Below are 13594 nucleotides of genomic sequence, written 5' to 3' on the forward strand. Positions count from 1 at the left end.
ATATAAGTGATTCATGTCAGTATGGAACACTGCTTGGAAAAGCTGTGTAAATCATCAGAGGCAACCAGAGTGAATAAGATAAAATCTTTAAGGGAAGGACTGTACTTTCCAACATATATGAGACAACCTGGCTCCTGCTGTTACCTGCTATCTTTATAACAATCTTTCTTCATTACAAAAGTGTCTCACTGAATTATAATTAGAGACCCACATTATTTTTAGGGATATATAATGAGTTGTTGGAAGTGAGAGTGACTCAACTGAGCCTAACATTTATCACCCTCTGTCCTCAGGAACTGGGACTTGTGCCATCCTGGTCTCCCATGGTCCTTTTCAACCTGAGCAGTGACAACCCAGGACCCTTTATTCTGGTGGGGATCCCAGGCCTGGAGCATGCCCATGTGTGGATTGGAATTCCCTTCTGTATCATCTATATTGTAGCCATTGTGGGAAACTGCATCCTTCTCTACCTAATCTTGGTGGAGCGTAGCCTTCACAGACCCATGTTTTTCTTTCTCTCCATGCTGGCCATGACTGACCTCACCTTGTCCACAGCTGGTGTTCCTAAAACACTCAGTATCTTTTGGCTTGGGGCTCCAGAGATCACATTCCTAGGGTGCCTCACACAAATGTTTTTCCTCCACTATAGTTTTGTCCTGGATTCAGCCATTCTGATGGCCATGGCATTTGACCGCTATGTGGCCATCTGTTCTCCCTTGAGATACAACACTATCTTGACCCCCAAGACCATCATCAAGATTGTGGTGGGAATCTCCTTTCGTAGTTTCTGCATCATCTTGCCAGTTGTATTCTTGCTCACACGACTGCCTTTCTGTAGGACACACATCATACCGCACACGTACTGTGAGCACATAGGTGTTGCCCGGCTCGCCTGTGCGGACATCTCCATCAACATCTGGTATGGCTTTTGCGTTCCCATCATGACAGTCATCTCAGATGTGATCCTCATTGCCGTTTCTTACACACTCATCCTCTGTGCTGTCTTCCGCCTCCCCTCCCAAGAAGCCCGCCAGAAGGCCCTGGGCACCTGTGGTTCCCATGTCTGTGTCATCCTCATGTTTTATACACCTGCCTTTTTCTCCATCCTTGCCCACCGCTTTGGACACAATGTCTCCCACACTTTCCACATCATGTTTGCCAACCTCTACATTGTTATCCCACCTGCACTCAACCCCATTGTTTATGGAGTGAAGACCAAGCAGATCAGGGAAAAGGTCATCATTTTATTTTCTATCAAGGGTACATTATAATGTTCCATTGTGCAAAGGAAAAGTTAGGAGAAGTTTTTAACATGTATTAATGTGCAAGAAATTTTTTAAAAGGCAAATGTTATTTAAAGTAAGAACAGTCTACAAGTGATTTTTTGTTTTATGTCATGACATATATGAAAGAAAGATTTCTATGTGTTAGAAAACTGCTTGATGACCTGATTGTTTCTGGAATATGAAACTGTGCAGGATACAATCTGGAAGAAGGAGGGGAAAACAGAGCGCTGAATTAGTCTAAATAGAAAATAGCAATAACAATTTGGAAATTGAGATTTGCTGTTATGGAGAGAGAAAAATATGTGAAATGGGACAAAGACTCTGAAGAAAAGAGATTAAAACTGAAAATATAAAACTGAAAATTTTCACTTAGGGGATTATTAGATGGATTTAGGACATTTTTAATAATATAAATTCTAATTATTGTCCATGCTATGCTTATGTAGTTCGCTTTAAGTGTCCAATCCTTAGACACCAAAGACCTTCCAGTACAAGTCTGTTATAAATAATGAGTTCTATCAGCATTGCTATTATAGGAATAAGAGAATATACTTATCAATGCCATGGCTTTTGGGAAGGGAGAGTAGCTTTTAGGCTCCAAGACATACTGATAAATTGAACTTCAGAGATAGTTCTCAGGAAAAATGACCCCCTAAAATAGCTGGGGATCTGAGAAGAGGGCTGGACTTCCTACAACCTTCCTATAATACATAAGTGAGAACTCAAGCCAATATGAAAGCAAAACAAAACAAAAAACAACCCAACTGACTGGAAGACTTGTGGAGTTCTTATCTACAGAGTCTATTTCCTTGATTAAAAGACTCAGTTGCAAAATACATTTCTTCGGTGAGATGTGGGGATAAGAATGGGAAAACTACAGTAAAGTAATACATTCAAGTTAAGATGCACCCAAATGTCATAAGCATTAGAATTGAGAAGATACATGTTGTAATCAAAGAAAGATGTGGAGTTCTTTCAATATGCTTTTTTTTTTGAAAATTGTCTATTCAACCAGGAATTGCTTATTTAGTACCTAATATATTTCAAGTTTTGTCCTAAACATTCAGGATTAATAATAGGGAAGAGGCTCTGCTTTGCTTCTCTGGAGCTTATTTTCCAGGGAGAGTAACAAATAAGGATCAAGAAAATAAATGTGTTACCTTCAAATAGTACTATAATCAATAGAAAAACAAAACCAAATCCAATGATGCACTAAAACTTGATGAGAAAGACAATGGCAGAGAGAAGAGCACATGCAAAGGCCCTGGGGCTGAAAGCAGCTTAACATGAGCTGAGACCAAAAACAAGGTCTGAGTGGTCACAACAGTGTGAGGTGAGATAGGAGGTGAGGGATTAGGGGCAGGACCAGATCCTGGGGAACTGGAATCATCCAGACCTCATTTTTAGAAGAGGAAGCTGAAGTTCTTAGAGTGAAAATGACTTTCCCAAGGCACATGGCAAGGGAGTCATAAATGTGGAGCTAGAAAAGAATCTGCTAAGTCCTAGTGATATTCCCACTGAACATAACATAACCTTACTCATGTGAAAACAGACTCTAGAGGAAGGTTAAAAAAAAAAAATCTAGCAGAATCAGAGCCAGTTTTTTTTTTTTTTTTTTTATACTAAGCTGTGTTTGACTCTTTGAGACCCCATGGACTGCAGCCCTGCCAGGTTCTTTTGTTCATGGGACTTCCCAGGCAAGAATACTGGAGTGGGTTGCCATTTCCTTCTCACAGAGATCAAGCCCTGGTCTCCTGCATTATCAGGCAGATTCTTTACCGCTGAGCCACCTGGGAAGCCCATTATTGTTTTTGTGAACTGTAATTATCTTCAATTAAGCCACAGTTGACTAAGTGAGTATTCTGTATTTTTGTGCCAGCTTGCTAAAAATGCTGTTGAATTTCAAAGGAGGTGATCTCTTTTTCTTCTGGTTATTTACATCTCACTGAGAACATGAATTTTTCCAGGAGATGGTATTTTAAAAAGTTTACTCATGGAAAAGTAAATAAATAGAGACTGAGCTGGGATCATTTAAAAATACATACTTCTTTCATCCTGGTAGGAACTGGAATCTATGGTTATTCACTGACACGCACGAATGGCTCCCTTGGAAGCTTAATGTGTAAGAATGGGTTAGCATAAGAACGGCCATCTTAGAGGCCGGAAAAACCATTTTTACTGAGTACGTGACTTGAGGGAAGAAGAACTAGATAAAACCTGGGAGACAAGTTAATCTTAAGTACCAGGAAGGCAAGTTAATCTTAAGCACCAAGAATGTGGGCGGCTGCGACACTGAAAATTAGGTAAACAGGTCTGATAAACTTATCTCGTTAAGACACCAGGAAGAGATATGTACTGCTGTGTGTGTGTATGAAAAATTACTGTGAGTTAGGTAATTTAGAAATATCATGATTTGAAAATGCTATATAATCCCTTGGCTCTGAGTGCTCGGGGTCCTTGTTGAAACCCGCTGCGTCGGGCAGACACTTGGACCCCAGCTAGCTGGAAATAAACCTCGCTGTGTGTCTTGCATTATCGTGAGTGTCCTCTGTTCCTTTGAGGAAAGGGCGACTCCGGACCCTAACAAATGACCGAGAAAAAACAACAAAGGAAGTGACTGTCTCCCTTTCCTTCTCCAGCCCTCTATCTTTGGGGCAGTTATCTATTATAACTTTTCTAGCCGTCTCAGGAGAGTTTCTTTATTGCTATGACTTTATGGCCTCTTTGCTGATAACGCTATATCTTAGTTTTCATATGTAATCTTTCTGATAAATTTCAGTGCTTTCTTCCCTCGTAGGGTCAGTACCAATATTAAAAGCAAAATGTAAGTGAGTGTGCTTTGTAGATTGTAAAACATCTTTCTAATGTTAGCTGTTATGCTAACATTTCATTCATTACCACTTACATTCTCACATCAGACTCATCCTATTCAAACCCAAGCTCATCATTGTAATTTAAAATCCTCCCCTTTACTGTTTATAAGAGGAGAAAACTGGTTAAACTCTGATTTGCTCTTCCTTTAAGGTTAAATTTACTGTCCTAGCTGCTAAGTTCTCTTTCTGGTGAGGTTGGCTATAAATATTCTATTCCATGTCAGACCATGAATGAAATTACATGTTCTGGTTTGGATGAAAAAAGAATAACTATACAAAAATTATCAGGTGACTGTCTCACACATAAGTTGCCTTGTCCTGTATCCATTCCTTTTTGCAAATTCCCACCTCTTATATTAAAGGTATCTGAAACCAGCACAACATTGTAACACAACTATACTCCAATGAAAATATTATAAAATGACATTACTAATAGAGGCATTAGTTACTTTATCTTCCTACACTCAGAATTTAGAACTGGACTTTACAAATTGTTTAGTTGCTAGGCTATATCCGACTCTTTTGCGAACCCATGGACTGTAGCTCACTAAAACGCCTTGTCTGTGGGATTTTCCAGGCAAGAATACTGGAGTGAGTTACCATGCTCTCCTCCAGGGGATCTTCCTGACCCAGGGATCAAACCCACAGTTCCTACATTGGCAGGCAGATTCTTTATGGCTGAGCTAAAAAGGAAGCCCACTCCACAAATAGTAGGAATTGATAAATGTGTCCCTGACACTTTTAATAACTTAGATTATTAAATAAATTTACAAATGGTTTATGTCATATTGTCAATAGCATTCACAAGGTACATGTTATGTGAAAGGAAATACATATAACCTGGGAGCAGAGACACTGAACAAGTACACATCCTACTAAAATCAAGAGGTTTATAATTTAGTAAAAGGAGTAAATCACATAAATAGGTAATTTACTCAGATAATCTTATGTATCACAAGGTACCACAATGATTAGGTTAAAGTGCTAGGGAAGTGTAAAGAAGCAAACTCAATTAATCGGAGTCAAAGACAGCTTCCTGGAAGATTTCTGTCTTAAAGGAGAGTTCATTTCTGTGATTGCCTTAAAGAACACAAAGAAGGTGAACTTCAAGGATAAATAATTGGATGTGCCTGACAGAAGGGATGGTCTGAACCTATGTGGGAAACCATGTGTTCCAAAGATCTGCAAGTATAAATTGATGGAGGCATCATCCCTAGTGGTGATGTATTACTCAGGGGCTGTAGGGGTTGTGCAGTGAGAAATATGGGAGCTCATCAACTAGTCTTCAGTGGATGCAGGGAATTGACTGCAGTATCAGCAAATGAAGAACGGTCCTGTAGCTTGATGCTATAATAGGTATTTGAAAATTAAAAATCAGTCAGACATTTGCTACTTCCTTTTGCAACCTAGTTGAGAGATAAGCATAGGACTCAGATGGATACAGAAATTCGAGTTTTATTTTTGGTAGTGTTGGATTCAAGAATATGGTGTGACCATATATTCAGATTTGCTTGTACTGTTTTATCTCCAAGTCTAAACTTGGGAGTACACACCAAGAATGAGTCAGAATTCAGAGAACAATAATTCTAGCTCAGTCGGCTGCAGAATCACAAATGCGGATTTGAATACACATGTAGAGAAAGACCTCTAGATCAGCTCTTCTCAAAATGTCAGTGAGGAGTCACCACTTCTTTAATGCCCCCAAACTGTAGGTTATTACTTTTGTTAAGTACAATAAAACTAATTAGTAGAAAAATTTTTAATGTATTGAATATACATGCCTTGTTTTTATTATTATATACAAAAGGCATAAAATACATTACAATGCATAAAACCAGAACAGACAGAGGAAAAAAATAAAGAACTTACAGAAATTGTACACACTGTTTCTTGAAAGAATGCGTACAGGTGACTAATGGAGAGAACTTAAATTATTTCATGAGATTTTGTCATTCTGCAACTATAGTTAAATGAAAGTTATAAGTGAAAACTGAAAGCCTTGTATTAAAAGCCAATATATACCTTTTGAAGCAATGCCATGTATATCAATATTTAAATTTTTAATGTATCAAATGAGCTTACATTGCTTTTGTTAACTTATCTAACAAGTTTGATTGATGACAATACTACTTCTAGGAAATAATTTCTGTTTAAATCATATTTTGTGTGTTGGTTTGATTAGTTTTTTTGCTAATGTGAATATTCAGAAAACCTATCTGACAAAGGTTTATTAAGTAAAATGGCAGAGATAATTTTAAAGCAATGACACCACTATAATTATATTTGCTTATCTTTTATTTATTCGAGCAAAGCTATGCTTTCATTATTTTATCTTCAGTTTTATTAGTAGCCAGTTTCAATAATTTATCCTATACTTTACAGTTGAATTCAAATGATCTTCTAGTAGAATTAGTAAATTCTGAATCCTGGAATTTCCTATGTTCCTGGAGTCTCCTATGTTGGATTTTGTTTTGATAAAAAAATAAAATTCAAAACATTCTATTAAATGTGTAATGTATTCAGTGATAATCTTTGTTCAGTTCAGTTCAGTTCAGTCGCTCATTCGTGTCTGACTCTCCGCGACCCCATGAATCATAGCACGCCAGGCCTCCCTGTCCATCACCAACTCCCGGAGTACACTCAAACTCATGTCCACAGAGTCGGTGATGCCATCCAGCCATCTCATTCTCCGTCGTCCCCTTCTCCTGCCGCCCCCAACCTATCCCAGCATCAGAGTCTTTTCCAGTGAGTCAACTCGTCGCATGAGGTGACCAAAGTACTGCAGTTGTAGATGTGCAATATATAGCTCATAACTTATTGAAAATTATTGTTAATTTATGGATTATGTCACTACATTCGGGAGACACGTTGACCTCCCAAATTTCTAACTTCCATATTTGCTTCTAAAACTTACCTACTATTGGAAAGTATGTTGCATAAAATTATCAGATGTTAATATTGCCATAGAGAGTCAAGTTAAAAAAATCTGTCTGTCCAATTTACTTCCTTAAGAAATGGGACTAAAAGGTCATCTTATGGTAACGACGACCCTGTATGCGAGACAGCAAAAGAGGCATAGATATAAAGAACAGACTTTTGGACTCTGTGGGAGAAGCAGGGGGTAGAATGATTTGAAAAAATAGCATTGAAACATGTATATTACCATATGTGAAATAGATCACCAGTCCAAGTTCGATGCACGAAACAGGGCACTCAAAGCTGGTGCACTGGGACAACCCAGAGGGATGGGATGGGGAGGGAGGAGGAAGGGGTTTCAGGATGGCTTATTCATGTCAATGTATGGCAAAATTTATCACAATATTGTAAAGTAATTAGCCTCCAATTAAAATAAGTAATTTTTTTTTTTAAAAAGTTCATCTTCTTTTGCAGAAACAACGAAAATTCATTCCATAGTTCAAACATCTCAATAGAGCTTTTCATTACAATAACCATCATTCTTCATAGGCAGAAGCTTGTTTTTAATCAGCTTCCATACTATCACATGATAAAGAGAATAACCTTGAAATTAACACAGTAAGTTTTATACAGTTCCCTATTCTGATTATCTAAACACATCATTCAGTTTAGCTTTTATTTTCCATAGCAAGCCTTTAGGTTTACATTCTGATGTAATTAAGCTCCTCAATCTTGCTAGCTGCTGCAGTGTGTTTACCCATACCTATCACTGTTTCTATCAGTCAGTTTAGTCTCTCAGTTGTATCTGACCCTTTGTGGCACCATGGACTGCAGCACGCCAGGCTTCCCTGTCCATCACCAACTCCTGGAGCTTGCCCAAACTCATTTCCTCATGTTGGTGATGCCATCCAACCATCTCATCCTCTGTCGTCCCCTTCTCTTCCTGCCTTCAATCTTTCCCAGCATCAGGGTCTTTTCCAATGAGTCGGTTCTTCCCATCAGGTGGCCAAAGAATTGTAATTTCAGCTTCAACATCAGTCCTTCCAATGAATATTCAGGACTGAGTTCCTTTAGGATTGACTGGTTGGATCTCCTTACAGTCCAAGGGCCTCTCAAGAGCCTTCTCCAACACCACAGTTCAAAGCATCAATTATTCGGTGCTCAGCATTCTTTATAGTACAATTCTCACATCCATACATGACTACTGGAAAAACATAGACCTTTGTTGGCAAAGTAGTGTTCTTCTTAATATGCTGGCTGTCGAGGTCGGTCATAGTTTTTCTTTCAAGGAGCAAGTGTCTTTTAATTTTATGGCTGCAATCACCATCTGCAGTGATTTTTGGACCCCCCAAAAATAAAGTTTCTCACTGTTTCCACTCTTTCCCCATCTATTTGCCTTGAAGTGATGGGGCTGGATGCCATGATCTTAGTTTTCTGAATGTTGAGATTTTTTTTAAGTCAAATTTTTTACTCTCATCTTTCACTTTCATCAAGGGGCTCTTCAGTTCTTCTTTGCTTTCTGCCAAAAGGATGATGTCATCTGCATATCTGAGGTTATTGATATTTCTCCCCACAATCTTGATTCCAGTTTGTGCTCCATCCAGCCTGGCACTTCGCATGATGTACTCTGCACATAAGTTAGGTAAGCAGGGTGACAATATACAGCCTTGACATACTCCTTTTCCTATTTGGAACCAGTCTGTTGTTCCATGTCCAGTTCTAACTGTCGCTTCTTGACCTGCATATGGATTGCTCAGGAGGCAGGTTTCTATCAGGACATATTTTTACACCAATCTTAAACCCTAAACTACATATTGTATCCTTCGTTCATAGCTTTACATACGGGTCTATGTTGGCTGTGTTTGTTAGCAAGATTATTCCTTCACATCACTTTCATATTTAAATCACACATAAAATAATTATCATGCTGGTAATATCTGTATATTCAAGTTGCAATTATAAAAGAAAAATTTGCCGGCTTTACTTGTCCTGTGATTTGGACTTCCATATCATTAAACTCTTAACTATATGAGATTATGTTGTGTTGACAAAAAGGGAACCTGCTTAGAGCAGGTGCTCTCACAGGAAGTAGTGAGTTTGGATTCCTCACTCAGAAGGCCTGTCTCATTTGCACTGTGGGCTTGTTGCTTATGGTTTCTGGGCCATAATTTAGTAACTGCTTTCAGACACTCCAGGTTAGAATGTGTATGAACATGCTCCACAAGAAAAGACCCATCATGAAATGACTTTTCTGGAATAGCAAAGAACACAGCTACAATAGTATATAATATTTTTTTATTTTTGATAAACTATGAATTTTTTCTATAATGGTATAAACACAAAATAATTTTATGCAAACTAAAAGCAAATATAAACTGTATGTGACATATTGTGAAATACCTTTCATTACTACATTCTATTGGGGTTTCCTACGTGGAGTTAGTGGTAAAGAACCTGCCTGCCCATGCAGGAGACATAGGAGACACTGGTTCCATCCCTGGGTTGGGAAGATCTCCTGGAGGAGGGCATGACAACCCACTCAAGTATTCTTGCCTGGAAAATTCCATGGACAGAGGATCCTGGCAGGCTACAATCCATAGGGTCGCAAAGAGTTGGACACAACTGAAGCGACTGAGCACATACCACAGTCTATTATGTATCTCTGAGTGGAAGGATGTGTTTTTTTGAGGCGGAGAAACGTTATGAAACTAAAAATGTCTATTATTAGAGTCCAAAAGTGATGTGGATCCAACAGAGTTTTTCCTCAGGATGACTCTAAGCCACACAGCCTTGAGTAATGCTGTATTAATTCTCCTTAATTAAATCACCCTACTAGGTGATTTATTCCTGTTACTGTTAGTTCACAACCACTTCTTTGGGAAGATACACCAATCATCACAGCACAAAGGAAAAAAATCAAGATCAGAAGATTTAAGAAATTTGTTCAAGGCTACTTAGCAGTGGAATTTTATTCAAACCATGTCTGCCTGATTCAAAAGCCCAGGCTCTTTCCATCCCACTGGTTTGTCTCTTTATACGGGTAAGGCAGAAACAATGCTAAATCAAAATGACTGTCCTTGTCCATTTCTAGATGACAACTAGGCTTGTCATTTTTGTAGAGCATAGCTCATCTCCATCTGAGTTTGCTGCTGCCCATCCAGTGGGTTTTCAGAGACTTCTCTGCTCAGTCTCTACCTTTGCCCAGGTTCTGAATGTATGGGGCATATAAACCTGGGGACCAGGAGAGTCAGCAGAGATGATTACAGATCTCTGCTAATTTCTCATTAACACCTCACAGCTGTGACTAGCAGCTTCTCAATCCCTGTAGGGGCTCAGGGTCCATGGCCCTCTGAGGGGCACAAAGAAGAAATTCATAAATCCTTCTCATCCCCACCTGCTCTCTCCCAGGCTGTCCATAGGAGCATCTTTGGAATCTCCTAGGTTCCAGGTGTGCTGACTGCTGAATGGATAAGCTGGAGCAGCAGGGACTGAAGAAGTGTTGGGTAGAGGGAGGCTGGATGCCTGTTCCTCATCTTTAACCTCTCTTTCACAACAAAGAGGTAAGAGAGTCCTGTTCCATCAGTAGCATGAATTCATCAACCAAGATCAGTCACCTCCTAGAAAGAGTTTGGGGGCTCTTGAAAAGGTGTCTTTATCCCTTACTCAGATTTACTACATATTAAACCCAATTCTAAAAAGTCCCACTAAACTGCGCATCCTGGAGGAGATGCTCCCAGAAGCCCCTTAGTTTTGGTGGAAATGAGGTGGTCAGACTTTTTCTCAGAGAACAACTTTGGGATGTACAGGAGAGTACGTGCAGCAGAAGGCCAGTGTGGATGTCAAGTTTGAGAACTGGGACTAAGGCATCACCATCCCTGAGCCAGAATAAAGTGAAAATGTAGAGGTGAGGGACTAGGAGTTGGATTAGAAGACAATGCTGTCATATTCCTCATTGTATTTAGAAATGGTCTTGTATTCAACCTCCTTTGCTTGGGTCTGCTATTGGCAAAGGAAATTGTTTTTTCCTTTGGTCTAATCAGATCTAATCCGAATCTTTCAGTCTCCTTTTAGCTTCTCCCCACTGCCTGTTTTTTCTAGACTTAAGACCATTCTACTTTCAAATAGCCTTAGGTCAGTCCCTGCTCACCTTATGTTTTTAAGATTTGACTTTTTGTCAGATTGTGAAATTAAGAACTAAGACTGCAGTAGAAAGGACCACAAGAAGAATGGATTCCTAGAGTTACAAGAGGGTTAAGGATAAAAATGTCAGTACTGCTTAACATATGCTGGGCATTTGCTGTGTTTTAGCTACTACTGTACCTTATGTTATTGCTTTATATATGTTAATTATTATATCTGATTTAGAAGCAAAGAAACTGAAGCACAGAGAAGTTGAGTACTGTGTTTAAAGTCACAGAGATTTTGTGTGGCAGTACAAGGATTGGAGACTGGGTAATCTGGCCTCAGGGTAATTAATCACTGTGCTCTAGCGGGAATAAACAGAAGCAAGGAAAATGTGTTTTTCTCTCATTCTTGCTGCTGCTGCTGCTACGTCACTTCAGTCGTGTCCGACTCTGTGTGACCCCACGGACGGAAGCCCACCAGGCTCCCCCGTCCCTGGGATTCTCCAGGCAAGAACACTGGAGTGGGTTGCCATCTCTCACTCTTATCTCCTCACAAATCAGGAAGGGGATTACAAACTGTTTAAAGGAAGTTTCAAAGTGATTAATCAATTCACTCCCAAATCGTATGAGAAACCTGAGACTCATACATGTTTGAGTTAATTTCTTGAACTCTTGCACTCTGCCTTCTTTTTTTCTTAATGCTTCCAGCCACATTTTATATGTTTTTTGATGTTCTACCCTTTGCTGGAGGGAATACCTTGTTGTAACTTGGAGATGAGGAGCAGGACTTGGCAGGCAAAGTAGAGCAGGCAGATGGAGGATAAGAAGGCTGCAGCGGTGCCTGCAAAGAACCCGACACAGAGCAGACACCGAGGCTAGAGGGTGGGAGGAGGGGGGGTCCCCCGCTTCCTCCTCTTCCCCTTCACTGAGCCCAGAAAGGACATTAAAAGGGTAGAAGTGTGGGCTTTAGACGTGGAGGGAATGGTGTCTTTGGGACTTTTTCCAAGAGGAAGTGGGCTAGTAAGGCCCATAGATCCTAAGTATAGGACTTTCTTATAGAGCCCCCATCTGGGAATGGATTGTGCTTGCTCTGTGGTTTTGTGAGAGATGTTCTCAGGCCCTGAGGGAGTTGACATCCTCCTTCCCTTGTCAAGGCTGAGAATGCCCTGGCAGAAGTTTTCCAGGACCTAAAGGAGCCGCTGTATCAGTTCAGTTCAATTCAGCTTGGAGTTTCAGCTTCAGCATCAGTCCTTCCAATGAACATTCAGGACTGATTTCCTTTGGATGGACTGGTTGGATCTCCTTGCAGTCCTAGGGACTCTCAAGGGACTTCTCCAACACCACAGTTCAAAAGCATCAATTCTTCGCTGCTCAGCTTTCTTCATCGTCTAAGTCTCACATTCATACATGACTACTGGAAAAAACAGAGCTCTGACTAGACAGACCTTTGTTGGCAAAGTAATGTCTCTGCTTTTTAATATGCTGTGTAGGTTGGTCATGGCTTTTCTTCCAGGGAGCAAGTGTCTTTTAATTTCATGGCTGCAGTCACCATCTGCACAGATTTTGGAGCCCCTCAAAATAAAGTTTGTCACTGTCTCTATTGTTTCCCCATCTATTTGCCATGAAGTAATGGGCCTGCCCCATGGTAAGAAGTAAAATGAGTCCCTTTGACTTGGCAAATCCTCATCTTTCAGGAGAAATCTGTGGTTTATACACAGCCAAGAGTTCCATGTGGGAAAGTCTAGCCTGGTTTCTCACCTGCCTCTAATCTGCAGGAGTCAGTGTGGGGATGTGAGAGAATGTCCAAGAGGCGTATTGCAGAGAAAGCTAGAGCAAACACAGATGGTGTGGAGCTTGACAGCTTTGCCCAGGGTCAAACCTTGTTCTCTGCTAGCCTGACTGAAACTCCTCAGTCTCAGGACTAGGTTAAGATACCAGTCACTATGTCTCATAAAATTCAAGGGTATAAATTGGCTTCAGTCAGAACACGCAAAACCCAAGCTTGGCTCCTTCTTCCAGATTGTTCTTTACCCACTTAAACCCAAGTAAGTAAATGCCTCCTCCCTCCACTATTTTAACATGACTACTAGTTGCCTTGTGGCATCTGATCCCGGTCCCTTCCACTGCAGCCCAAACTTGATGCTCTGCCGTGTACTCAGTGAGATCGGAACTTCCTCAGACTGAGTTTCTGTAGAACCAGAGGATGTCCCCCTGGACAAGGGACATAAGAAAGAAGAACCACAAAGCAGAATCAGGGGATGGATATCTGCCCTGGTCAAAGAAGAAATTAAGTTCCGCAAGCCAGGTATACACAGTTATGGTACATCAGAGCTGGGAGTGGGGGAGGGATGCCACAGGCCTTGGGCAGCTGGGAAAAAGTACTGGACAGACTGGG

General features: G+C 40.3%; 1 protein-coding gene across 1 annotated transcript; it reads left to right on the top strand.

Moving 5' to 3' along the window:
- Window positions 1–311: 311 nt before the first annotated feature.
- LOC129553885 (olfactory receptor 52H1) lies at window positions 312–1271 on the top strand. Its single transcript, XM_055422579.2, has one exon. The coding sequence runs from the start codon at window positions 324–326 to the stop codon at window positions 1269–1271; it is 948 nt and encodes a 315-aa protein (XP_055278554.2). The 5' UTR covers window positions 312–323.
- The last annotated feature ends 12323 nt before the right edge of the window (window positions 1272–13594 follow it).

The sequence above is a fragment of the Moschus berezovskii genome, chromosome 14, assembly GCF_049115385.1.
Source record: "Moschus berezovskii isolate FMDL1 chromosome 14, NW_MosBer_1.0, whole genome shotgun sequence".
Taxonomy (NCBI): Eukaryota; Metazoa; Chordata; class Mammalia; order Artiodactyla; family Moschidae; genus Moschus; species Moschus berezovskii.